Source organism: Numenius arquata, chromosome 1, assembly GCF_964106895.1.
Source record: "Numenius arquata chromosome 1, bNumArq3.hap1.1, whole genome shotgun sequence".
NCBI lineage: Eukaryota > Metazoa > Chordata > Aves > Charadriiformes > Scolopacidae > Numenius > Numenius arquata.
This window is the reverse complement of record NC_133576.1, coordinates 9,640,382-9,668,033: the sequence shown is the minus strand read 5'-3', so window position 1 is coordinate 9,668,033 and position 27,652 is coordinate 9,640,382. Positions and strand designations below refer to the sequence as shown.

At 41.3% G+C, this 27,652-nt stretch overlaps 2 protein-coding genes across 2 annotated transcripts; both read right to left on the bottom strand.

Moving 5' to 3' along the window:
* Positions 1-916: 916 nt before the first annotated feature.
* On the bottom strand, positions 917-21,914 carry CASP2 (caspase 2). The gene is made up of 10 exons (XM_074151971.1): positions 21,496-21,914; positions 15,541-15,708; positions 13,727-13,802; positions 12,162-12,256; positions 10,477-10,653; positions 9,128-9,256; positions 8,568-8,658; positions 4,739-4,888; positions 4,539-4,648; positions 917-2,923 (listed from the first exon to the last, which is right to left on the bottom strand). The coding sequence occupies exons 1-10, from the start codon at positions 21,643-21,645 to the stop codon at positions 2,789-2,791; spliced, it is 1,281 nt and encodes a 426-aa protein (XP_074008072.1). The 5' UTR covers positions 21,646-21,914; the 3' UTR covers positions 917-2,788.
* Positions 21,915-24,936: 3,022 nt separating this feature from the next.
* On the bottom strand, positions 24,937-26,961 carry TMEM139 (transmembrane protein 139). The gene is made up of 2 exons (XM_074158716.1): positions 26,714-26,961; positions 24,937-25,345 (listed from the first exon to the last, which is right to left on the bottom strand). The coding sequence occupies exons 1-2, from the start codon at positions 26,959-26,961 to the stop codon at positions 24,937-24,939; spliced, it is 657 nt and encodes a 218-aa protein (XP_074014817.1).
* Between the last annotated feature and the right edge of the window lie 691 nt (positions 26,962-27,652).

Below are 27,652 nucleotides of genomic sequence, written 5' to 3'. Positions count from 1 at the left end.
CACTTTCTACACAGGTCGATGTTGGTAATTCCACTGATAATGTTACTACTAGATTTTCTGTACCAGAAGTATTACTGAAAAAACAACGCACTGTTTCCATAAAACAGGCAACTCGGACAACAGGAAACAGTCTTTTAGGTGTTACAAATGAGAAAGAGTAAATGGCAGCCTCTAGTGGATCTGTTTACTGGAGTTCATTTTAGAACTAATGAGAACAGAGCTTTTACCTGCTTATTTCACACTCACCCACTAGCTTCCTCCCAGGTTCATTACCTAGGTCTCAGCTTCTCTTGCCAGCAGTGAGATCATTGCTGGTCTGTGAAGGTGGAATAGAAAGTTGCGTTGGTTCTGTGCTGCACAGCTACTTGCAGTTACCAGTCTTGGGTATTACAAGTCAATGTAATAAAAAGTCAGAAGTCATAAAAAGTCAAGGCCTCTGGGCATCCCCAGGCAGTCATTTCCATGCAGCTCTGATCCCCTGCATCTTCTTCCGCTTTCAGGATCTTTCCTGCAGCTGGTACCTTTGCCTTCTTTCTGCACCCTTCCTCTTTCCAAGAGTCCTTCTTTATTTCAGGAACCCTTCTTTTTGGCACCAACTCTTCTTTCGAGAACACCAAGCCCACAATTTTCCCAGTCTAAAGATTTTATATGCCAAAACACAACATCGGTGTCCTAATTGGTGGTTCTGCCTCATATCTCTATTAAAAACGTATTAACTTTAGTTTAGTCCAGGTGTTACCAGAATTCACAAGCAGCCCACGCTGGTTGCAGCTAGCAAGTAGCAGGCTTCTACCTCAGAGCACAAAAGAGCCTCTGGGAGGTACTAACTCAAGAAATTATGCAAAATTCTCCTTATATAGAAGTTCCAGTTCTTCACAGAAGTATAAGTCTCCAAATGGAAGATACTGCACAGATTAATCAAACCAGAATTCTTTATTTTGGCACCTCAAGGCAGTAAAATACAAGTATACAAAAAGTATATACGAAAGTGGCAGTGATAATGCAACTTGATGCAATCCTACAGAAATCTAATCCATCAGACTGGACAGCTTCATCAACATACATATCTGTAAAATATTGCACCATTTCAAAGAGGGAGCACTCAGGAAGAAAGTGTTTATACTCCAGGGAGGTACAACTGCCCCTAAACTGATATCTTAAAACTTCAGAATAAGGCACCAATTGGCAAGTATGATCCTTGTTCTCTTTATCGCATTGTGTGTAACATAAGTGCAAGATGCATGTTAATGCTGCACCTTTGTCAGCTGTAGGAAGCACAGCCTTCATTTTCCCAGGCAGAACAATAAAAAAAAGCACATGCCTAGTTTTCCAGCCTCCCTCTGTATCCCTTTGTGCTTCCTATTCATAATTCTATCCTGAAAAAATATTTTAAAAGCCACACTTACATAAAAAGAGTAAGCCAGGAACTATGCCGATTTACAGCTACAAAATAGAGAAGATCAAGAGTCAAGTGAACAGACTGTAGTCCACATGTAACCCAGTACAGCAGGATTTAGGCTCTACCACAAAAAGAGAACAATGCCCATCTCCCACATCATATCAAATGGGAGTAACTGCAACTGGAAACAAGCAAGAGACAAACTGCAGCATGAAGAGACTATGTAAAAAATTTCCAAAATAAGTGATGGATTATGTCACAACATTTCTTATTGCCCAGTTGAAATGACACTTTCCAAACAGTATTAGCTGAACAAATGCCTTAAATGATCATGGCTGAAGAAAGAAAACTCACCTAATAAGGTAATAATATGAAACTCTTCCCTTTCATTTGAAAGGGAAAAAACCTGCAGTGATAAATAATCCAAGCAACATGCTTAGATTGTAAAGAGCTGCCTTGACTATTTTTGTTAATTAAACAAAAGACAAAAGATCCTTTTGTACAAGGCTGTAGGGTTTCACGGATCCAGTTGTACAGTGCAATTTATAGACTCCTGAGAAGCTGGTTAATTTAATGCTATGCCTGTTGTGACACACAGGCACTATGGCAAACAAATTCCTCAACAGTAATATTCCATGCAGTTCACTCCTGGGACTAAGGGGAGCCAGTCTAGAACTTCTAGATTCAAAACTATTTCTGGGGCAGTTTATGGAGGCTTATTTGTCTGTATAAAATTCCTGTATCCTCTTTTATTGATAACCTGGGATGTCTCTTAACCACTTGGCTACTGAAGGAATGTGCAAAAATAGACTTAAGTGATCAAGATGGATAGAAAAGCGTCAAGCACTGAAAACATCAACCTTCCTTTTTAGAGACAGGAAGGATTTTCCTTCACAGGGGAGCCCTTTTCTAATATGCACAGGAGCTGACTGTCCTACATGAAGAATCAGGTAGAAAGCATTTAAAAAAATCTTAAAATTCAAGATAAATAGCATTTTATGAATAATCACCTTTCAGAAAGGCTAGACTTTTAAAAAGATTGTACGAATAGTCTGTTTCTTACATTTACTTTGCTTACAAACGTCCTTATGTCACCTTCCAAAGGATGTTCCCACTTCTTCCCTGTTCCAGTGCTGATCCTCTTTCCATCAATTTCTATACATATGGAGTAAGTCAGGATATTAGAATGTTAAAGCCTGAACCGAATCAGGTTACAAAGAAAGTTGCCAGATCGTTTTAGAAAAAGACATCAAGAATTGGACTGGCCAGATACAAACAAGCGTTCCTTGTTTGCACATCTGATATCACAGCCCACAAGAATGAAAACACAGACATCCATACTCGAAGTTCAGCTTTGGCAGTATCTCTCTTCCAAAATAGCTGGCAGGGTTATTTTCCTGGCAGATAGCCAGGAAACAGGTAAAGGTCCCGACAGAGAGTGCTACAGTATTCTGACATTTCCTTGCAGCGGTGAAATTCGGTGCCTGGGGCATAGCCTTCTCGTTGCTTGATTTGCCTATTCACCTAGATGTGAGATTAAAAAAAAATAAAGTGACTGGAAGGATTAAGAAGACAGAAGAAAAACGTCATTGCTTTCTGTACTCATAGATTATTCTGTTTAACTTATCAAGTAGTACCCTATGTATTGTCTTTCTAAATTACAAGAATAAAGAACTAGGGTGCAGTTCCAAGCCTCTCAAGTTGTCATGGTCATCCTCCTGTCTTCACTCCCTCTTCCCTCATTTTCTTAATCTTTACCTTATGTGAGTGCAAGTGCTTGTGCAACTATGTGGTAAACCAGTTCAGGGAATGAATCCACCTGAAAAAAAACCCTATTTCTACACAAGAGAAGCAATTCCTGACAAGCCAGATTAATTCTTCTCATAAATTCACCACATGTCTACACAAGCAAAGTGGAAGAGTAAAAGAAACAGCATTTTTACTTTGGTTAAACTGCTGCGGAACTGTATATAAATATCTATACACACATAATCTTTATCAATGGTATTATTGATTTTTTTATCTTTATCAGTGATCTGGATGAGGGGATTGAGTGCACCCTCAATATGTTTGCAGATGACACCCAGTTGGGCGGGACTATCGACCTTCTCGAAGGTAGGAAGGCTCTACAGAGGGATCTGGACAGGCTGGGTCGATGGGCCAATGATATGAGGTTCAACAAGGCCAAGTGCTGGGTCCTGCACTTGGGTCACAACAACCCCATGCAGCACTACAGGCTTGGGGAAGAGTTGCTGGAAAGCTGGCCGGCAGAAAAGGACCTGGGGGTGTTGGCTGACAGCTGCCTGAACATGAGCCAGCAGCGTGCCCAGGTGGCCAAGAAGGCCAACAGCATCCTGGACTGTATCAGGAACAGTGTGGTAAGTAGGACTAAGGAAGTGATCAGCCCTCTGTATTCAGCACTGGTGAGGCCCCACCTCGAGTACTGTGCCCAGTTTTGGGCCCCTTTACCACAAAAAAAGGCATCGAGGTGCTGAAGCAGGTCCAGTGAAGAGCAACAAAACCGGTGAGGGGTCTGGAGAATAAGCCTTACGAGGAACGGCTGAGGGAACTGGGGTTGTTCAGCCTGGAGAAAAGGAGGCTGAAGGAAGACCTTATCGCTCTCTACAACTACCTGAAAGGAGACTGTAGAGAGGTGGGCATCATTTTTTCTCCCAAGTAACAAGCAATTGGACAAGAGGAAACTGCCTCAAGTTGTGCCAGGGGAGGTTTAGATTAGATATTAGGAAAATTTTTTACACTGAAAGGGTTTATCAAGCATTGGAACAGGCTGCCCAGGGAAGTGGTGGAGTCATCATCCCTGGAAGTATTTAAAAGGCGGGTAGGCATAGTGCTTCGCAACACGATTTAGTGATGGGTTTTGTCAGTGTTAGGTTGATGGTTGGCCTTGATGATCTGAAAGGTCCCTTCCAACCTAGACAATTCTACGATTCTATGATATATATATATATAAAATAGAATGTATGGTTATATGTATTTAAATGGGAAAAGAAGTCATAATTTTGTTACAAACAAGGCAAGAACAATTACTTTAATAGTAGATTAATACTAGCAATCTGAAGCACTGAAAGGCTCTTCAGAAACCAAGTGAGTGATGGAGAGGAAAGACACTCCAGCTCACCTTCACCAACATGTCAGCCACATGAGTGTCTCGGGCGTCCTCTGCAAACACAGAGGTGAGAGCCTCGATATACCAGGATCCACGTTTGGTGTTTCTCATGGCCGCAGTGCCTGAGAAGAAAGCAAGTATGATGATGATTCTGGGAACACAGACACATAAAAACTCCTTATGCCCTAGTAATTAGGGCTTCTCCCCAGTACCTTTCAGACAAGCGTATCCACAGATCATATCAGAGCACGTAGGCAGACGCAGCTTGAGATTTTCCTCCTTGTTTGCATCACTTTCCTCACAGCCTGGGGAATCTGACCATTCTTTCCCATCTCTTTGATCCACTCCCCGGTCCGTCTCATCTTGGGGGGAGGCAATAAACAAGGAGGGGGAGGGGCAGAAAAGGAAAAAAAAAAAAAAAAAAAAAGAAGAAATTATCCTGAACTACTGGATGTCGTTTTTCTGTACTTCCTTAGTTTTGGGGTCTTGTCAGCAATGCCAGAACTACCGTCAAGCTGAAAGCTTTTGCATGAAATTTAAAGCTTTTTCAGCTGTTTTTAAAACTCATCTGAATGTTCTTCTGCACAAACGAATGCAGATAACAAGTGCTGAACCTCTTCAGCCTAACAAGGCTGTAACTCTGCATGCTGATTTATATTTCCCCCCCACCCTCTTCTTTCCTATACAGATCATGGGATAACCAGAAAGCAAAGAAGTTTCTGATAGTTCTTCACCATGCATGGAAGGATTTGATGCCTAGCCCTAAAGTTATTATGTTCCACTTTTACCTACCTTAGAAGTGTCCAAAAATGTCTAGTCTTTTCTCCAATGCTAACTACCTACTTATTGCAGAACTCAAATGAGAGCTGTAATTTTAGTTGCTAAGGTCTACCTCCAAGATACCAAGAAAACATGGACCAAATATCTCACCTAGTTCTAAATCCTGGCTATAGTACTACTTGTTTCAATCAAAGGCATAAATTATGCAATAGTTAAATGCAAAATACTTTGACTCCAAACATGAGAGAGAGAACTCCAGTACATGGAGATTAGTTTAAAACCTGGAGAACATTTAATGTCCTTTCCAGGATTCATTAGTATGTATTATGACAAATGTAGATATTCTCAATGGCTTGTTTACATTATGCAGAATTTCCATTTTAACCTAGACTAACTGCTCAGTGGCAATAACTTTTATAGTCCAACTATGTTGTAAGAAACATAAAACTACAGTTTATAGGTTTTCTACATAATTTTGCCCTTTTGTTCCTTTGTTATGAGAATCTACTATTCTACTTACTTCCTAACATTGTGGGTCAGATTCTAGTCTTAAGAGGTGTATGTGTCCACTTCAGAGGCCTTCCTCTTATGATGGCTCTAAGTTTTTGTTGCCAGGTTGTGTCTAAGAAATTCATTTGGATTTCTAATCCTTCTACAGGGAGTGGCACTGGTGGCATCTCATAATTATGCACAGGAAATGGTCAGTTCATAAGTCAGCAATGTTATTCTTTGCCTCCAAAATAAAAGCAGGGGTGGGAAGGGTGTGATTGTCTGACTGGCTAGATGTAGCCTATAGTTAAGGCTCCATAGCTCAAAATTTAATGAATACTTCCATCAAGTTCCTTCATCATCTCTTTAAGGTAGCAATGCAAATTTTCCCATTTTTAACCACATTTTTTTCATGCCTTTTATCACACTTCTCCAAAACCTTTTAGTTCTGTATCTTAAAAATTTAGAGTACGGTTCACAGTGTATGCTATTTCAGATAAGACTCAGGTCATTTTACAGTCAAGTTATATTATTCACACTGTCGTCACCCCATAATGTACAAAGTCAAAACCTTTTTAACTGAAGCTTCAGAATTAGATATCTTCCCCATGCCTTTGTCTTCAAACACCATTCTATTCAACTTAACAAAATAACTAAAAAGTGTAAAGCACTAAGCCTATCAAGATACTCCTCTGTATACTTAACTTCTAATTTATATCACCAATAACTGCCACCCAATTTGATCTATTTTGTTTAATTTTTACTGAAGGTCCCAGATCTCCATTTTCCCAATTCATTTAAATAACTGCCAACTACCTATCAGTCATTATTTACCACAGCTCTTCACTTTTCTGGATCAACTACCATATTAAATACAGATGTTAAACAGCTTTGAAGTCTCATGTCACGGTGAAATCTGACTATTTGTCTTTTCCTGTTGGTTTCTGTTGCCACTGGGTTTTGATCCATGACTGTAGGCGGACTACTTCAAATCTTCAGTAGACTCCTGCCAAAGGCTCTTTGGAAATTAAGTAGACTGTACCAACTCTTCTTTATCTACATTTTTTTTATGCGTCATTAATAGCAGATAAATAAGCCTTATTACATAAACTTAGGGAAAAAGAGTAACCTATACATTTCTCATTTTGTTTCAACTGGTTCCAGATAAATTGCATGGCGTAGAGATTGACTACTAATCTAAAATTGTCTACACTATTTATAGCCTTTTAAATGCTGCTTTAAAAAAAAAAAATAATGTATTGGCTAGACCTTTGAATGCTAACATGAAAAGGCACATGTTTTTGTTGACAGCTCAACTGCGTTGCAACTAGCTTTCCCCTCCAACTATTAATAAAGGTTTAAAATAGAGGTTAAAAAAGGCAGGTTTGTGCTTTTTTTTTCCTAATTAAAGAAAGATTTTTCCCTTTCAGTTGCTCAAGTCTCAATCCTTTGCCTATTGCAGTATCCCAGTTCTGCAGCATTTTGCATAGCTTTCTTAACTGAAACCTTTTTGGGAATCGGAAGGCCAAGCCTGATTTGTTGATGTGAACAGGCCCATTGTGGCACCATTGCAGTCAAATAAATCTAATTACCTAATTATGTCAACTGCCAATTCTGGCTTATTAAATTTATTTCTACACTATTGTAAGTCTGCATATTCACATTTGTTCAAGAGTATCTAAAGGTTCAGTAACATAAAGGAAAGCAACCACATTTAATTCATATTGTAAACACGCACACTACAGTATTTCCAAATCCTTAGAAGGATCAAATATTTTTGATACCCAAAATACTTCATGTAGACTTTAGGTTTTTCTCTGCATTGGGATTAAACATGAGTAGGTAACAGGTGAAACACTCTCTTGGCTAGAGAGCAAACTATAACGCTCAGTTTAAAATGAAAAAGAAAGGAGACAATTGCAAGGAACAAGGGGAAAGAAGGGGGAGAAGCATACGTGCTAGAAAAATTTCTCTTTCACATGGGAAAAAGCAAAGCTTTCTAAGACAGAACTTCTCTTTGGAATATCTGCAGTTTCACAGTGATCTCAAAGTCCAAACACTTTAGGGAAAGATTTGGTCATTAGCAGATCTGAAAGGTAGTTAGTTACAGACGTGTTTATTTACATAAGGAGGGAAAACGAATAGAAGAATTGGAAAAAAAAAAAAAAGGAATGGAGAGAGTGGAAAAAGAACCAATCCACAAGAATCCAGAAAAGAATTCAGTTATTATAATGTTATGTGGAAAAGGGTGCAAGGAAAGGTCATTTGGAGTTTGAAAGCAGGATAGGGTAAAGGGAAAAAAAAAAAAAATAAAAGACTTGGAGCCAACTTTGATGGCTCGAGAGACAGCAACATAAGAGACACAACACATCCAGGATCAAGAAAAAGACGAGACCTCAGACAAGATTCCAGTGCTAGTGAACCACTCCATGCTGTGCTGCAATTTGATGCACCAAAAGCCCCACTCCCCCTACTGCAGGCATGGCAAGAGAAAGGCTCAATATATGAGTGGGATATGATAGAGCTTTATATCACTAAGGTGCTCTGGGGTCTGCAAGTCAATGCACACACCTCATGCAGAGCAAAATACACTTACAGAGCAACAGATGCAGTGGCAGCAGCAGGGCAGAGGGAGGTGACTATGGGTCCCACTTACACCTGAGAGAAGCAAAGAGGAGAGTTGACAGCAAGTTGAATGTGAGGGTGTGTATGTGTGTAAAATGAGCCTTAATGGCATGCCAAATACATGTCTCTTAGTATTTGGGCACTCACCTCCCCGGCAGGCCTGAATAAAGAACATTTTGGGCTTATTCTGGAGATTTGGACAGTTTGCATTATCAAAGAGCCGGAAAGCCTCCTGCAACTGAGAGAAGAAAGAAGATAAATATATTTTGCAGCAGCCTCCTGTGAGCCAAACCGAGTCTCACCTTGCTTCCCTGTATTTCGGTTATTACCTCACCAGTCTTAGTATTTTCTCCTTTATCTCCAAACTCACTGTGTGACAAACACATCCCTTCCCCCGCTTCTCCCCCAGCTCCTGCTAGTTCGAGTTTATGCACTCTACCTAGTACTTATACAGAAAGAGAAGATGAAATAACTTCTCCTACCTGCCCTATTTCTATGCCATTTTTTTATCTTACAGACCTCTCAGACAGACCCCTTCCCTTTTCTTCCCACAAGCCCTTATTTTTTTCTTTGCAAAACATGTAAATCCTCAGTCTCCCATCACTTCACCTTCTCTCTCATTTTTTTTCCCCCCCACTTTTTTCTTCTTTCCATTGTTACTTTCCAAAATATAACCTACAACACCACATCAGGTCACAGGAATATACCTGTAGTAGTTTGCCATCACTGCCATAAACCCCACCCTCCACACCATGGGAAAGTAAAGCTACAATAGAGGAATCCACATCCCGATGATCTGGCAGCTTAGAGAATCTCTCCAATGCATTCTGCATCTCCTGGAAGAGAGAAAAAGAAGGCTTTCCAGACTCGTACAGGGAAAGTGAGTCAATGTACAGCAAAACCCACTAATGTACAGCAAAACCAAAAATGGTCCTCCTGTTACGAAATTAATCCTATTTACATCAAATGTAGAGGACAATAGACATGTTCCATTTAAAGAACCAGCAAAACATTCTTCTTTTATGCGATATTCAGTCTTAAGTATAAGATTGTGAAGTAGGAATCACTCAGGACATCTACATTTCTATACTGACCAATGGGGTAATGCAGCAAGTATCTGAGTTGATACATATGGATTCAACACAGGAGAAAAACTGTTATCTTATAGAGGTTTTACATTGACATTTGAGTCTGGCTGGGACATTGGAGCAACTTAACAGATACTTGCTCTGGTACTTCAGGTATTCAAACGCTAGTGATCAAAACACAACAATTTACAGTGGAAAACTTTAGGAACTCTGACAACATGGCAGGTGCAAAGGTCTTATTATAATATCGAATAAAACACTCTTTAACACGTTCTGTAACACTTGGTTTCATAGGGATTTTTTAAATCTTACTTTAAATCTTACTCCTTTTAGGAGTAAGAACAAGTGAGGCTGGAGAGGGCAGCAATTGCATTTCTAGGAAACGAGTGGCTTGATTCAGTCAGCTATGGAACACTACCAATTTTTGTAAGTGAAGCATAGCTACTTCTCCAGCAAAGCAAAGACTGAAAGAGTGGAACTTAATGGCACAGATACTGGAAGACTGAGAAATAGGATGGGAGTTGACTTTGAACATATCATGAACACATCACTTACACTTGCAAAGACTAGGTCAAATATTTGCAAAGTTAGACTTTTCCAGTATTCTGCTATACTAAAAGTTAATCTAGAGTAAACCAGAGACTTTATTCATTTGTGGTTTTAGCACATATGCCAGGTGTGGTCTAGAAATTCTTGCTCCTTGCACTACAAGGGGTGAGACTACAGGAATACCTCTTCTGGTCCTTTGTAATCCTACTTTCCATTAAGTCCACTACCTTTCAAGCTTCTGCATATTTGTCAGTATGCTAGCAGACATCATCTCATTTAGCCTTATTTTCTACTCATAAGTGACAATGCACAATTTCCTTTCCAAGCTTAGTTATACCAAAGGGAATCCCTTAAGATGTTCATGTAACAGTTACAAACTATCATCCATATTGGTTGTGAAGTACTGGGATCCCCCTTACCTGTGCAGTTTGATCATGAAAGACAGTCACTCGATACCCAAGATGCTTGAAAAGCATCTCCAGGGAAGTACAGTCCACATCTCCCCCTGCGCGATACTCTAAGTCCTTCTCACTGCTGAAATGGACGTTGCTGAGAATAAGTGCTAAACCTCGGGGCTCTGATACCAGTTTATATGCCTGAGAAGAAGATTTAAAATTGGTAAATTTAGACTACAGAAGGAAATAATGGAGTGTTAGAGTAAAACAGGAATCCCCATATACCAGAATTTCTTGATTGAGAAGGTGCAATAACAGTAGAGGTCAAATTTTTCAAGTTTTTTGTTGCTTTGGTTTGTTGATTTTTTCAAATAAATAAAACAAATGTTTGCATTGCAAAGGGTCTCAAAGACAATTGCATTTGCAAGTCTTCACAATTGATGATCCTACAACACTATTATTAATGTGTTATACTAGCTTGCCTTATATCGTGTTTTAGAAGAAACACAGCTTATACATTTCGAGCTGTGAACTACATCTTGCTAACTTTTTTCCCTTTCCTCACCCTCACCCCAGCCCCGTATATTTCCATCATCACCATCAAAGCCCTTAGGACAAGATTATGTAAAATTTAGCTAATATTTTGTAATTGCTGTGGGTGGTAGAGACAGATGTAAAATACCATGAGCGCAATTGTAACAGCAAGGGACTGTCAGTGACTGATCCTGAAAGTTATGTGGCTGCCAAAAGAGGTTAACAGGGAAAGAACTAATTTAAGAGGGGTGTCTTCAAATTAAGTTCCCTCTCTGACCCTCCCTCTCTAACAACAAATCAATAGTAAGTCAGTTCCTAACACTCCTGTAAATTGGAAATTAAATTTAATACCAAAGGAACATATCAAATAGGGTGTATCCAGGCACAGATGTAAAAGGAGCCAAGTACAGATCGCACTGATGCTGTCTAATTAGGTCTCCCCAATACACAGTTAAAAAAAAAATAATCTGTTCTGCCGTACACAGAGCTAGTGACAGAAACGTTAATTGTTAGCACATCCTATAATCCTAATAGAGCATCTGCCCCATAAGAAAAAAAATAATTTTTTTCCTTAAGCCCACCCTACCTCAACCTATGCTTTGCAAAGAGAATAAACAAAAAGTAATTAGACTACCTACATAAGCTCAAATGCTGCAGAAAATTAAAAACTCAGGTTGGGTATAACCCAGCACAGAATCCTGATCTGGTTCTTGAGACTAAGGAGAGACTCTTGGGGCAACAGTTGGCAATTGCAACAGCCAAGACTGTGACTACCAGCTGAAACAGTTCTCATATTTTACAGTCATTTGCAGGGTGTGTCATCACACAGAAGGAGATGAGGATGAGGGCAAATAAATATGAGGCAATAATATTGACAGCTTACACCGATCAACAGAACGGAAGGCATTTCATGAAGCTCTTCATGAGCGAATACCAGAGGCAGAGATTTGTATGGAGTTACAGAACTTCTCAGAATTTCTTGATGCTCATAAATGAGAACTACATCAAATTGAATATGACTGGTAACATTTCAGTTACACAAATAGCACAACACTGATCTGCATCTCAATGAAGCATGTGTTTCAACTCAGTTTTTGTAGCACATGTTCAGCTGACATATCCAAATACCACACGTCTTTCACATCTTAAGGACATTTTCTCTATCAACTACTTACCAAGTGCTGATGGTCATGATAAAATTCAGGAGTGCAGTACTTCACTGGAGGAACTGGGGGACCATCTCCATTATCCAAGGAATGTTCAATTGGTTCTGTGCAAAACAAACATATCAATAACAATAAAAAATTCCAACTACAGAGCCTCTGCATTAAGGTAGTAGCTTGCAAATTCCGAAGTATGTGGTCTTCAGGATACTACCGTATTATGCGATTCTTACCTCTAAAAATTTTGCTTGGTCAGGGACTACAGATACACAATGAAACAGGAGAAAAACCAAAAAGTACTGGAATGGCATTCTTATTTTTGTTTATAGTTTTAATTGGCAACTTTTTTTTTTTATCTTGTATGTGGGTTAGTCTTATCTAAGGCCTAGTAAATTTGGTTGTATCTACAGAGTATGAAAAATTCTCATCTAAAATTAGATCCATGTACTTTCTGTCATTTTATACAGTATGCTATTCCTTTCACAGTTAGGTTTACAAACCATTGCTAGAAATATTCAAATAGAATAGTGCTTTTCCTTTCATGAGAGGCCTCCCATGCTCACTGGATACAATTATTTATTTTTGGCTGAACACACGCATAAGTGATCAACCTAGACGTTTCTAGCTTTCATAAAGTGCAATGTCCTTTTTTGTTTATCTGTCTCTGAACAACCCTTTCCTCTGTGTAATAGCAGATGAGGGGAATGATAATCTAAACTATTTGCCACAAACACTCACTCCCCTGTCCTGAAGAAAGGGAGGTAATAACATTCATGATCTCCTTTGAAATCCTTTTTCAGTCTTTTGAGACATGGCTCTCCTGAATGGAGGAACATATGCTCTAAAAAACCAAAAAAACTCAACCCTAAATCCTCTGCACCTAAATAGTAAAAAGCCTTCAAAATCTAGACACCTGTTCTCTAACACCAGAGAGAGCTTCTGGTAGCCAGCACACAATTAAAGCTGTGGTTAGGGAACATGAGGCATTCCCAGAGGCAACATAAAAACTAGCAAGAAGATTCATTCCAACAACTAGTTCCCTGATCTCAGTCACAAACGCTTGCTAGATAAAAGCTGATTCACTGCACTTGAGAGAAGCTACAGAAATTTATGTTGGGCCCATGTAACGTATATAAGCCTTTGCACTTAAACTTATTTGCCAATACAGAAGTCTAAGTTAATGAATACTGCCCCAAATCAGTATCTTTTCACAGCTCTAGTTCAATTAAACTCCATTACAAATCTTAAACAAAGAAGAAACTATTTGAAAAATCTAAAATTTTACTGATGTACTGTTTAGTAACAAAATTTCTAAGGATAAATGAAGCTGGCTAGAAACTGATTTGGTTCTTTCTTCCTATATGCTATTTCACTTTTGTTTTCTAGCCCAATTCTGTGGCCTGCACATGATCATAATATAGTAATTCACTGACATATAGTCATTCACTGTCAAGTTTGTATTATTGGGATAAGCAAAGTGGTAGCAAGATTATTTCTAGAATTAAGAGAGTATTAAGAAGTTAGAAGCAACTAACCAGATCGCCAATCAAGTACTTATGGTGTCATGTACGACTCACCAATCCAGCGCGGTCTCTTTGAATTACATGACTCACTGGCAGCGAATGGAAGATTTGATCCACAACAGTGTTCAAGCTACAAGAGATCCAATAAATCCATGAAAGAGTAGCATAAACCAGCTCTTTTTTCTCTCTAAAATACAAGCCCGTAGGTATCATGGAACAAAAATACATGTATTTACATACACACATACATGACTTAAAAAATAATATTATTTTCACATTCAAATGAAACATCATGACAAGATAGCACCAGCATTTTCTGTCAATGCAAAATTCCCTTCCTTCTTTGCTCATCTCTACACTTCTACTCAAACCCCCAGGTTGGAAACCTTACACTGACATCATCATATCCTCCTTGGTTTTGCCAAAAATTGATCTGTCTAGTGATTCCTACCTTTTTGTTTGCTTTCAGGACTTCATTGTTTGTATAGTAAAGCACAATTGAAAACAAAGAACAGAAAGGGTAGTCTAATAAATCTCACATTTTAATAAGTGAACATCTCTGTTCAAAAATACTCAGTCTTTCTTCTTTCCTTTGTATAAAATATGTTTATTGCGAGTTTCCATCGTTGTCAATGCACTGACAATACTGAATCTTTACTAAATTATTCCTTTAGTCCAATGCTAACAACTGCAGTTAGTGAAAAGGGGGGGAAATAAAAATGACAAAATAAAGAAACTCCCTCTCTCCTAAACAGACAAGACTAGCTTTTAGTAGCTTTCTACTTCAGAAAATCGTATTTAAAACGAAATCGTAAGATTTCAGAGAAAATATTTTCTTTGCAGCTTTAGGGTTCTTGATGACACATCAATTAAGAATATGCTGGATGTAAGAACATCCAGGAACCTTGTGCAACTCAGCAAAGAGAAGCACAGAGTCCTGTGCCTGGGGAGGAACAACCCCATGCACCAGTATACGCTGGGGGCCGCCAGCTGAGAAGCAGCTTAGCAGAAAAGGACCTGGAGGTCCTGGTGGACACTAAGTTGAACAGGAGCCAGCAGTGTGCCCTTGCCACAAAGAAGGGTAATGGTATCCTGGGCTGCATTAGGAGCAATGTTGCCAGCAAATCAGATCAAGGGAGGTGAACCTTCCCCTCTACTCAGCTCTGGGAAGTTGCACCCAGAGTCCTGTGTCCAGTCCTACCCTCCTCTGTACAAGGGAGATACAGGCATAGTGGAGAGAGCCCAGCAGAAGGCCACAAAGATGATGAAGGGACTGGAGCACGTCTCCTTTGAACAAAGGTTGAGGGAGATGGAACTGTTCAGCCTGTAGAAGGCTTAAAGCAATCTTATCAATGTATATAAAAACCTGAAGGGATGGTGTAAAGAGGATGGAGCCAGGCTCTTTTCAGTGGTGCCCAGTGACAGGACAAGAGGCAGTGGGCACAAACTGGAACACAGAACGTTTCCCCTGAACATCAGGAAACACTTTTTTTACTGTGAGGTTGACTGAGCACTGGAGGAGGTTGCCCAGAGAGGTTGTGGAGTCTCAATCCTTGGAGACATTCAAAAGACATGGCCCTGGGCAACCTGCTCAAGGTGACCATGCTTGAGCAGAGGGGGCTTTACCAGATGACCTTCAGAGGTCCCTTCCAACATCTACCATCCTGTGATTCTGTGTGAAAATCCTCTTCTTCCCAAATTCCTTCTCCTCTGCTTTTACTAAGGCTACTACAAGTTTCAATTTGCAAGGAAAACCCATCCTGTCCTTCAGAAACGATTTTTTTTCCCATTTGAAAAACATCACTTTGTGCCCAAACCCAATCTGAAATGCAATCCGTCCATTTTATCTTTTTTAAAAACTGTTGTACCCTTGCAATCCCATGGCTCAGGTTGGACATTGTCTTCAAGATCACTGCCTCCAGATGTTGCTGTTTGGTTTCTCGTAGAGCTTCACAGAAGGCTGAGAAGGCATTAGGGCCCCTCTTAGGCAGCAAATTGAGGAATTCCACATTTTGGCTGAAGCTCCCAGACTTGGCCTAGATCCAGAGAAAAAACAAAATCCACACTCAAAGTAACACCCCAACACAATTCACTTTACTCCATGTAAATGTTTCATCACTCTGCTTAGCTGTGCTAGACCCATTTTTATCGCTTTTCCTAGTTGATTTCCCACCCACTCCTCTGTCCCAAAGGGGATAGTACACAACAATCCAGCAAGCCAACAATTCATACGTTACCACACACAGAGATATTCTTCCCTTCTAACTTCTACCACACACAGTAATATTCTTCTCTCTAAACTTCTGCTTCCAGTCACTGTTGGAATAGTATCTATTTCCCTTCATTGAATACACAAAGCCCAGAACACGTTTCCACTACTACCCAATGGCTTATGGCCTCATGCACCAATATGCAAATCCCTCAGAAAGCATTATAAATTATTTATTTTATGCAATCAATTCCCAAAGATAATACATATGTACATACTGCAACTTATAGAACAAAGCAATACATTGTTGCTTTTTCTCATATACTACTACCAAAAATGTATCTGTAAGACACTCTCAGAAGTTCTAACTGAACATTTGCCAACAAACTGTAATTTATACAATAGTCTTCTCTGTGAGATCTAAAACACACCAAAACACCACATACTAAAAATACTGGGTATCCAAAACAAATTTTACTAATTCTATGGAATCCATCCTATATGTTTTCAATTACCATGTAGATCCAGGATATCTTCTTTTGGTGGATAAGAAATGGTTGGCGAGTTACACATAATCAAGGCTTAACACTACATTTGCAATCACAGGAAAATCAGAAAAAAAGCCTCAAGTCACACGTGTAAATCCTCTCCTTTCTTTCATAAAATTTATCAAGCTTGGTGTTGAAAATAGTTTGGCTTTTTTCCCCCCATCACATTGTCTGAAAGAATACTGCAAAAGCTTGTTGATCAATGCTTATGAACCTATCCTGAAATTTCAGAGCTATGTTCACTCATGACTGATTAACAGCATTTATTTTTGTATCAACAATGTCCCTTGACTTCAGTGTTCTCCTCTTCTTTCCCTTGTTTTTCAAACTTCTTTCTATAAATTGGTCCCCATTTGCTGCAGTAAACAAGCCACTGTCTTTCAGCCTCCTCACAAGTGACCTCTTCCTCTTGACAATGCAAGTACCTTTTCCTATTCCCACAGAAACCACAACTTTCAGAGCATTGTTGACTAAAAGTGAACACAGTCATCCCACCTGTGCCTTTCCAGAAGTATGAAAATACTTGCCCCTTTCTCCTGGTAACACTTCTCCATTAGTCCATAGAAGATAACCAGCTCCATATACTTGTATCCTGCTGTAAGCCCACTGAATTTTATTTTACCTAATAAAGTAAATTGACAGCTGATACTTTTAAGTACTTATTAATTGTTTCTTCCTGCAGCTGTTTATGACAAGCTTAGGATCATTAGCGTTCTTCACTTTATATTTCTCCAGTCTATGACTCTACACCATAGATCATAATTAAGAACACAAGCTGATCTCAACAATTGGATCTTAAGTTTTATTGAAAAGTAAAGAAATTTCCATAATGTTCATATTCTGCACTTTGTATGTACAGTGGTCAGCTTTTGACGCTTCTTCCTTAATGCTTCCTTAAACACCCAAAGTGCTGTACCTCGTCATGTAACTTCCACATCAACACTACATTTAGGTTATACTAATGTTCAGCAAACATTCAGAAGTAAAAACTTTCATAAGACAGACTTCTTTCATTTTATTTTCTAATATACCTTAATTTATTTTTGTACCCTCACAGATGAGTTTGATAATCTGCATACCAGGAACTGGTTGCTCTGAATCCCTGTCAAAATCCATAGTATTAGTCTTCTTACTGAGTCTGAATACACCCACAGAATCTGTGGAGAGAGCATATATACTTGACAAACATCCTAATCAAATTTATGTCACTTTGTCAAAGTCAGTGTTCCCTTCATTACTGTCTATGGGTAGACACAGAGCATTTAAATCTCTGTATCTACATGATCTCATAGCCTTCAATTACAGTATTCAACTTGTTTAAAGAGCAAGAGAAGGCTCTTGCTACCATATCTGCAATTTTGAAGGTCCATCCCAGAGCTCTGAAAGAACATTAGATGCTCTGACAAGAAGGCATTACTGAAATGGATTTTGGACTTCATCTTAAAAATGGCTGTTTCCACTGTCCCTCTTTATTTCCATTATCATTTTTGCTCTGTGTTTGAAAATCCTCTCTTCTGAGCCTTCACCTAGATAATTATATTTACATCATCTTCACTACACAGTAACCACAGTATTTTTTTTATTCTTTCTTAAAACTGTCAATAATAAAAAACCCTCAAATTGTTAAGTATCTTTCTGAATGACCCAATTTAAATTCATTCCTGTCAGTTGCTATTCTCACTCCTCATTTCAAACACCAAAGGAAGCTGCTCCTATTTATTAATTCTTCTCCAGTGTACACCTATAAACTCTTTATTTCCTCCTCATATTTACTATCAGGTCCTCATCCAGCTCAACCACCTTTGTCTTCAGTGGCTCTTCCTGCAACCTCCTCCCCTCCACACTTTTTTCTTACTTGTGGTAAAGTTTCAGCACTGGTTTAGCACCTCACACTTGAGGAAATTTCAGCCTTCCTTCATCTCCATAAGCTCCTTCGTTTATTTCACCTTCCTTAGATTACAGAAATTTATTTCAGTAAAGTACCCTATTTCCAGGACGAATTTGTTTATTCTTCTGTTTAGTATAAATCAAGCCAACAGGACCAGTACAATTGTTGTGGTTTTAAGACAAGATGATTTAAAACATCCAGAGGGGCCTTGACAGGCTTGAGAGGTGGGCCTGTGCGAACCTCATGAAGTTCAACAGGGCCAAGTGCAAGGTCCTGCACCTGGGACAAAGCAATCCCAAGTAAAAATACAGGCTGGGCGGAGAATGGATTGAGAGCAGCCCTGAGGAGAAGGACTTGGGGGTGTTGGTTGATGAGAAGCTCGATGTGAGCTGGCAATGTGTGCTGGCATCCTGGGCTGCATCAAAAGCAGCATGGCCAGCAGGTCGAGGGAGGTGATTCTGCCCCCTACTCTGCTCTCGTGACACCCCACCTGGAGTACCGTGTCCATCTCTGAAGTCCTTCCAACAGGTCCATGTCCTTCCTGCATTAACGGGTCCAGCAGAGGGCCATGAAAATAATCAGAGGGATGGAGCACCTCTCCTATGAGGACAGGCTGAGGGAGTTGGGATTGTTCAGCCTGGAGAAGAGAAGGCTCTGGGGAGACCTTATAGCAGCCTTCCAGTACCTGAAGGGGGCTACAGTAAAGATGGGGAGGGACTCTTTTATCAAGGAATGTAGCAATAGGATGAGGGATAACGGTTTTAAACTGGAAGATGGTAGATTTAGATTAGATATTAGGAAGAAGTTCTTTACTGTGAGGGTCATGAGACACTGAAACAGGTTCCTCAGAGGAACTGTGGATGCCCCATCCCTGGAAGTGTTCAAGGCCAGGCTGGATGGGGCTTTGAGCAACCTGCTCTAGCGGAAGACCTTTGTTCGCATTTGAGCCGGAGTTGATGACTATTACAAATTCACAGAGCTACTTCAGAAAAATGAAAGGTAAGACAAACTAGTTTTGACTCAAGTAATCTTTTTCTAATGCATGGTACTTTTTGTTTATCTACAGCACATACCCTGCAACAGTAGTTCAAGTCACATTGTTGCCTTGCTCAGGCTGCTATTGCTATTTATATACATTTAAGCTCTTGGTTATGTGCATATGTTGTTAGGCATAATTTTTCCACTAAGCTATTACTATTTACCTGACTTATCCATCATAACACCTTTCTCCTTACTGTTAATCCATTACTAAGGGTTTTTGCATCTTCTTTTACCCAGTTACATCTGGACAGTAAGATTCTCTTAGTCTTCTTCCCCTCTGTCTCAGTTTAACACTTCTTACTGCAGCAATATTTTCCCCAAAAGACTATTATGTCTGGCATTATCCTACCTTTGAGAGGGCTTTCTTTTTCCTCCTCTCCTTTTCTTCCCCTTCTCTCCCTCCTCCTTCAGTGACTACCTGCAGGCTGGCAACTGAACACCCCTACTAACCACCCATGCTTTAGTAGTGTTGTTTTTTTGTTTAACCTCCATGGGCTGCTGAGCACCACACAGCTGCTCAGTCACTCCTTTGCCAGTGACAGAATTGAAAGGGTAGAAGTGAAAGAACTCATGGGTTGAGACAAAGACAGTTTAATAAGTAACACAAGAGCCGTGCAGGCAAGCAATGCAAAACTAGGAATTCATTTACCACTTCCCATCAGCAGGCAGGTGTTCAGCCACCTCCAGGAAAGCAGGGCTCCATGACGTGTAACGGTTACTCGGCAAGACAAACGGCATAACTCAGAACGTCCCTCCTTCCTTCTTCTTCCCCCAGCTTTTATTTCTAAGCACAACACCATATGGTATGGACTATCTCTTCGGTCAGTTGGGGTCAGCTGTCCTGGCTCTGTATGTGTGTGTGTGTGTGTGTGTGTCCGTCCCCAACTTCTTGTGCACCTCCAGCCGACACACTGGCAGGGTAGTGTGAGATGCAGAAAAGGCCTCGACTCTGTGTAAGCACTGCTTGTCAATAACTAGAACATCTCTGTGTTATCAATATTGTTTTAATCACAAATCTAAAACACAGCACCATACAAGCTACTATGAAGAAATTAACTCTATCCCTGCCAAAATGAGCACAATCAGTTCTTGATGCATTCTCTGACTTCCACTGTCTTCCTGTATCTTTGTGCTCTTTCACCAGGGATTGGACCTATTTCAGGTAAGACTACCTGCAATTCCCACAACTTAGCATAAGTACCCTTGACAGGCCCACATGGTATTTCACATTACCTTTGACACGCAATGAGTCAAAATTCATCAGGAAGTTACTTCTTCATTGCTTTCAAAAACCTTTATCAGTCTCGGGTTCATATCTTCTGCACTGGTGCCCAGGAAATAGCTCATAATTCTATTTTTCAGCATCTGTTCTTATGACAGGACCATCAACCTTACTAAGGGAGTAAAAAGTCCCTCAGCTGCTTACTTGACTCCTGAGATGCGCACACGCACCTTCAGTCATTTCCTTTCCAGTTTGCTTTCTCTTTGAAGACCTGTATCTCCATCCTGCATAGTCTTTAGAGCACAACCATACTTCTGGGACCAATCCCAAGCTATTTCCAATGACTTCTCTTCATAGTACTCATCACTCAGGATAACCAACAAAAGCCCATGAACAGCATTTGTCATCTGAGAGTGCGAGTCTTGGATCATGTAAGGTTCTTCATGTAATTAACAAAAACACGTAAGAAATACAAATTCTTCAAGTGAAAGGTGCACAAGCGCCACAACAAGCCAGTTTATAACATATTCCTTTACTTATTTTCACAGTTTTCTTTTGGGAATAGGTATTATTCCTACTTTTCTGAATGGAAAAAAGAAGAGAGGCACAAAACGACAACAAAGGATTGGAAGATACCACCTGACTCGTGAAACACAGCCTGCTGCAAATACATACCAGCATGCAAGCCAACGGTTTAGTAAGCCTCAGACAAAATCCATACGGCCAAAAGCAGCTTACGGGTTCTCCTGTGTACTGCAGGCAAACCCTGTATCGCTTTGCACGTTCTACAAGCATAATCACATTAAAACGTGCAGGTAACACGTAGATGAGTTTTACCATGCTGCCACTGCCAAGAACGACACTGAGCTTAACTAGAAGTAAAGCTAACCGCGCAGTCCAGCATAACCCCCGTACCTGTATCATTTCCATCATCTCCGGGGTGATGATGTCTTTCTCTATCATATGCTCCATCAATTCCTTTAGAACCAGCTGCTTCGCCAGCATCACCCGGTTCTTCTTCAGCGCTTCCTGATGACACCGCTGCATGCCGCAGGCAACCAGCATCCTGGCAGGAGAGGGGAGACCAACGGCCAAACTCAGCGGCAAGAGACACCCTCACACACCCCTGACGACTTTCAGCTCGGGGGGAAGCAGGCCGTCTCCGCCAGCAGCAGCCGCCGCCGCCTGACGAACGAGCGGGAGAGGCCTCCACCGGCGATCGGCGGGAAAGGGTGCGCGGCCGGGGTCGCGAGGGCCCAGGCGGCGGGGCCCAGGCCGCCGCGCGGCCTCCCGTGACCAGCTCCCGCCTAAACGGCCCGCGCCGCGCGCGCGCCCCTCCCCACCGCTCACCCACTCGCTTCGCCCCGCCCCGACGGCCCCAGCGATTCCAACCGCGAGAGACTCCCTTCCCTCCGGTCACGTGGCCAAGCCGAGAGAAGGAGGGGGGGGGAAAGGGGGACCGCGCCACAGCCCCGCCCTTCCTTTGCGGCGGCGAAAGTCAACAAGCCGTCGGCCGTCACCCTTTGTGCGCATGCGCGGGCGCGCCTTCCCCGGCGCGCCTTCTCCCCGGGGGTTCGCGTCGCTTCCTGCCCTGGGCTCGGCTGCGGGGGGGCGGGGCTTCTCCCGCGGCCTGTCAGCGCGTGCTGGCCCCGCCCCGCCCCGCGGCGCAGGGTGGGAGAGAGAGGATAGTCATGGCGGAGAGTGTGAGGGGCAGGCCTATCAAAAGAAGCCCAGAAAGCGAGCCGCATCCTGGGCTGCATCAAAAGCAGCGTGGCCAGCAGGTCGAGGGAGGTGATTCTGCCTCTCTGCTCTGGTGAGACCCCACCTGGAGTGCCGTGTCCAGCTCTGGAGTCCTCAGCAGAAGGACGTGGGCCTGTTGGAGCAGGCCTAGTGGTGGGCCACGAAGATGATTAGAGAGCTGGAGCACCTCTCCTGTGGGGACAGGCTGAGAGAGTTGGGATTGTTCAGCCTGGAGAAGAGAAGGCTCCAAGGGGGCTTTATAGCGGTCTTCCAGTACCTAAAGTACCTTCCAACCCACACCATTCCATGATCAAAGTAGCAGCAGGGGTTCTTCCCACAGGTAGAATTAGCAGGTATGCAGCTTTCCTTGCAAATATACCGGTTCTGGCATTATTTTTTTTTTTCTTTTTAGGTTTTTTTTTGTTATGATATGTTTTGTTGGCTTACGTTTCAGCTGAAATCGGCTGAAGTCGTAAAAGGGGTCAAGAAACATTCAGTAATTAAAAGGGAAGAAAGGGAGCACATGCACCGTGAAGGGAAAAGCAAGTGAGCATCCTTTTAGCAGAAGCTAACATGCAGCTCTTGTCATGCAAAAATGCAGATAGTCGCTCCTTGGTGCACAGGAGTTTCACGTGCTAAAACTTAACGCAAGTCCCGAGGCTTGAGTTACCCTTCCAGATGTGAAAACAAAGTTCTGGTGATCGTAACTGGTGACGGTTTTGGTCCTTGCTTTGGCTAGTTTTTATCTGTGCTGCTCACCTGAATTTCTTCCTGACTCCTGGCAATTCGGAGCACTCGTAAAGGTGCCAGGTTGCCCATCTTAGCCCCTAAGTTTCTGTTCCTGTGCTGCTTTTTATTGTGGTTTGTTCTTTTGTGTTTGCAGATACAGGTAGGGAAATGCAAGAAGTGATTTGCTTTAAAAAAATCACATTGCTTCTGTCAGCAAGTTTATCTCTCATAATACTTTTATGATATAGGTATCACGGCTGCTTCATTGTTAATGATATTAAAGCGATTTAGCTGTAGATTAAGAAATGGAACTCTTCTCCCTTTTCTAAGTCAAAATTAACAAATAAGCAGAATGCAAGCAAAAGCATGGCTTTGTGGAGTGTTTCTTTTGGGAGGAAAAACTAATGATGCTGCCACGTATTTTTAACACTCTCCTTTTTATTTATAAACAACATAAAAGATATTTTTTTCTTTGAACTATAAAGAATCAAACAATAAGAAATAATTTATTTGCTTATAGCCTATGGTTTGGTGGTTCCTCGTATGAATTAAAAATGATGCGGTTGTATGACACCAGGCTGTGATGATTGTGGCTCTCCTTCATAGGATATTCAGACTGGCGTTTTTCTTTTTTTTTTTTTTTTTATTTGGACATTTGCCAGACATGAGTGTCTCTCTGCATACTGCAGACCACTCTAACACTGCAGAGCCCATCAGTTTAACTCATCCATTTTAAAAGACCACGTGGCATGACTGATCAGTGAGGGCTAGTACCTGGCTCCAACCGAAAGGCATCATGATGAAAACCGGGTGTGCCTTGGGACTGTTCTTCTCAGATGTTCTCTGCTGCAGCCGTGGCCTTGGCAGATCGGCCAGTCCTTTCCAGAGTCCATATAGAACGCCCCCCGTGCTCAGCATCATTATGGGGAACTGGAGGAGCATTGACCTTTCTGTGCAAATGCTTGCCATGATGACAATAAAGTATCTCCGGTGATCTCTTTGGGGCTGTAGTACAGCAGAGAAATACACCCTCCTGTAGAGCTGCCAGAGGATACATATGTGAGTATCCCACCGATGGCCTTTCTTGCAGGAGAAAAACTGCTATTATCTGCTTCTTGTCCACCAGTGCAGGCTGTGTGGGATGAGAACCCTCTGAACAACAGGAGTCATTTCACAGTGCCATGCTTGATGTCAGCCTTTCAACCCCCAAGCGACAGGTATCGATCGGGTGGTGCCGGCTTCCAGATAAAGACAGCCACCCTCCCCATAGTCACGCTTTGGTGCAGCACAGCTGAGGACGTGGAGCAAGTACAGCAGAGGGGTAGTAAGAAACAGCGCAGACCATAAATTTGTGTTGCTGCAAAACATGGCTCGGGGAACTGCAACTTCAATTGCTTATTAGGGATTTTAGGGCGGCTGATGATCGCACAGCTCTCGGCAGTACTGCTGTTAGTAGTGCACAGGCAGAACTTACTTAGTGGTGTTTCTGCTCCCCTCCTTCCTGAGGCAGCTTCTCCTGGCTGCATCCTACAGTCCTTTTACAGAGTTCCTTTGGAAACCTTGTCTCTTCTCATGATTCACTTTCCTCCCTCATAAAGGTGTATCTCCAGCTTGAGAATTGTTGCTGTATATAACACAGCTTTCCTCACACTGGTTTTATGTATCTGCCAAGGCAAAGCATTGTGGTATTGCATTGATTTATATTTCATGCAAAAAGATTCCAGTGAGATCAGAAGCTGTGTCTGTAGTTCAGCTCTGGTTCAAAGGATGGTGAGGCAAACTTTTACAGCTTCAGGTGTGAAAAATCTCAGCTCTTTCACCTTCCCTCCAGGAACACCCTGAGTTGGGATGAGAGTTTGGTTCTGCATTCACAGAAGGTGAAATTAATCATAATACGGAGGGCTGAAAAGCATCTTCAAAGACCTCATCGTTGATGGCATTCTCATAAGCTGGTGGTGGAGTGAGTGGCTCCAGTGGCTCAAACCGGTCTTCAATACCTTTCACTTCATGGATGTCCGAAACAAACCGCTGCAGTCTTGGAGGCAGCACCAGCTGCAACTGCATCCTGGAGCCTGTGTCTGTCTCACAGATGTGCCTTGTGTCTGACACCACTGACACCCTGAGAGCATCCACCATAATCTCTTCTTGGGCAGATGATTCAATAACTACATTGTAAGGAGGCGGCTCATTCAGCGGTGAGGGCACTAAGCCTGGATTGGATGCAATCGTCCATATTGCTGGAACTGATGTGGTCATGACCTCCTCATAGGTAGGCGCTTCATAGGCAGCGTTCACCCTATACACAAAGAGAGGAATGGCAGTTACACTTGCTAATTTACAGCTTAGTTTATGCAGAGGCAGATAGTCTGGATAACATACTATAGGCTACAATCAATAGATGTGATTGAGAGAGGTTATCTCACGTGGTATTATTGTATGTGATATTCTGCCACTGGATCTGCTCACTTGCCCGGCTGACTTAATTTTTTGCTTGCTGGTCTGGAGAATGGCTCATTTGACCATTTTCCCACACTCCCCAGAATATGCAAAAAAAACCCCAAAAAACCCACACTGGGTTTCAGTGTTGTTAGGCTTAGCTTTGATCATAGAATCATAGAATATCTCAAGTTGCAAGGGACCTGTAAGGATGATGTCCCTCATTTAAAATCTCCTACCAGTTAAGATGTATTACTAAGAATTACAATCTACTAATTATTTCTCAGAATAAAACAGGACCTTGCTTTTTTAATACATTAGGTCAGTTTTCATCTATTTTTAAGAAGTGGAGAAGATTAAATGTTTTCATTTAGTTTAAACGAGGACTAAGTATTCTGTGTTAAAAACAATATCTGCAGGGAAAAATGCTACTTTAGAAACATTTTCCTTTTTTCCATCACATTTTTAAATAAACAGATACTATTTTTCTTCTAGTATGCCCCCAAGCTAGCAAAGCCCAATATAGACTTCTTTTTATGTATTCTTTCTAAAAATAAACACAAACCAACATTTTTGCACTCCTGCAACTCACTGTGGATGATTATCTGAATTATACAGACAAGCAAAGATACAAATAAAGTTAAACTCTTCAACTACAGCAGACAAATTGGAGTTAAATAGCTGATGCTGAGAACCTGCAAACATGCATGAAGCCAAAAAGATGTGGGAGTATTCAGAGTCTCACAAAATCAGGGCTTATTAGTGTCAAGTTGGGTTTTTAAGACTGGAAACACACCCAGTTGCAGGTTTCTTTGTAAAAGTTTGCCAAGGAACAGTTGCTGTGGAGATAACGTTTATAGAGCTAAACCCAGCTAAGATTCAGTACTGCTTCAGCATTTTTTCTTTTTTTCCGTGTCTGACTCACTGTTTGGCAAGACTTGATTACTCAAAGAAAAATAAAACTGGGCCTGGATCTGTTTAACCTTGGAAACTGTTAGCGGATCAGTTCCCGGGGGAAAGAAAATATATATTGAACAAGATGCAGGACATGCGTGGCATAGACATTTGCAACCTCCACCTGAAGAAAAACAACCTAAAAAGAACTTCTGTCTTTTGAAATGGAGTCTGTGTTTGGTGCCCTAGGGGAAGGGCAGCAAAACAATATGTAAAGTGGCCATATCTGAGGAGAGAGAGTTGAAGTAAGAGGAATAACCAGGTTGCTGCTTACCCTGCTTGGCTTTGGCTGTTTGGAGGTATCTCATTTGCATCGTGTTGGTGCTGATTCTTCAGGTAACACTCAACAAACACACTCAGCAAATAGCCGACCAGGCACACTCCCCCTACCCCTAGGAAGAAATAGCCTACTGGATTGATGTTAGATGAAATGGCCAGCATGGTGACCCCAATGAGAAGAGCGGCAGTGAAAAGAAGCAGCAGGGCTTGGCGGATGTTTTTCCAGTGTGTCTCTAACCACATGGTGGTACAGATGGTGATAGCAGACCGTTGAGAACAGATGAGCAGTTAAGGGGACAGACATCTGTGGAAGACAGAGCAGGTTTTTTAGCATGAAACATGAGTGTACAAACACTTTGTCAGTATCATGACCAAAATAAGAACATAGATACTCAAGTACATGCCAACATGAGAACAGGCAGCTATGTGCATATGTAATGAGCCTGGGAAATCTATGCATAAATACATGCCAATGTAAATGTACTAGAATTTCCTATGTGAATGCATTTTGAATAATAGAGACACTTAGACACACAGTTGCAAGACATAAAATGCATAAATAGACCATCAGCACTTATTGCCAGGCTTATCTAAAAGGGTCTAGCTGCTTAATAGAAATTAGAGCAGTCAAGGAGGCAGATTTGAGGTTACTATGAAAGTGAAACGCAGAAAAACTTTAAAGGTTAATTCTAGGACATTTGTACATTGCATAATGAAGGTTCAGATAATGGGTCAGATCCCGGAAGAAACGTAGCCTTATTAATGGGGCTGTCTGGCCCACTAAATGGAGCGTCTAACTTCAGTGTAGCATTATAGCAATAACATTACTTCAGGTTCTAGATACAGCTGGGATATGCCTGTTTTTGCAAAATGTAGTATGCGTTTGAATGTTTGCCTATATCCTCAGTTCTTTTTCTGTTGATGTGCTTCTCTG

What these genes read in the sequence shown, in the direction of transcription:
- CASP2 (XM_074151971.1), bottom strand. Translation starts at nt 21,645, where the DNA reads ATGCTGGTTGCCTGCGGCATGCAGCGGTGTCATCAGGAAGCGCTGAAG. An exon ending in TGAGCCATGGGATTGCAAGG is followed by an intron (nt 13,803 to 15,540) that starts GTACAACAGTTT and finishes GATCTCTTGTAG; the next exon opens with CTTGAACACTGTTGTGGATC. An exon ending in GTGATGGCAAACTACTACAG is followed by an intron (nt 8,659 to 9,127) that starts GTATATTCCTGT and finishes TTCTTCTCTCAG; the next exon opens with TTGCAGGAGGCTTTCCGGCT.
- TMEM139 (XM_074158716.1), bottom strand. Translation starts at nt 26,961, where the DNA reads ATGTGGTTAGAGACACACTGGAAAAACATCCGCCAAGCCCTGCTGCTT. An exon ending in AACAGCCAAAGCCAAGCAGG is followed by an intron (nt 25,346 to 26,713) that starts GTAAGCAGCAAC and finishes CTTTGTGTATAG; the next exon opens with GGTGAACGCTGCCTATGAAG.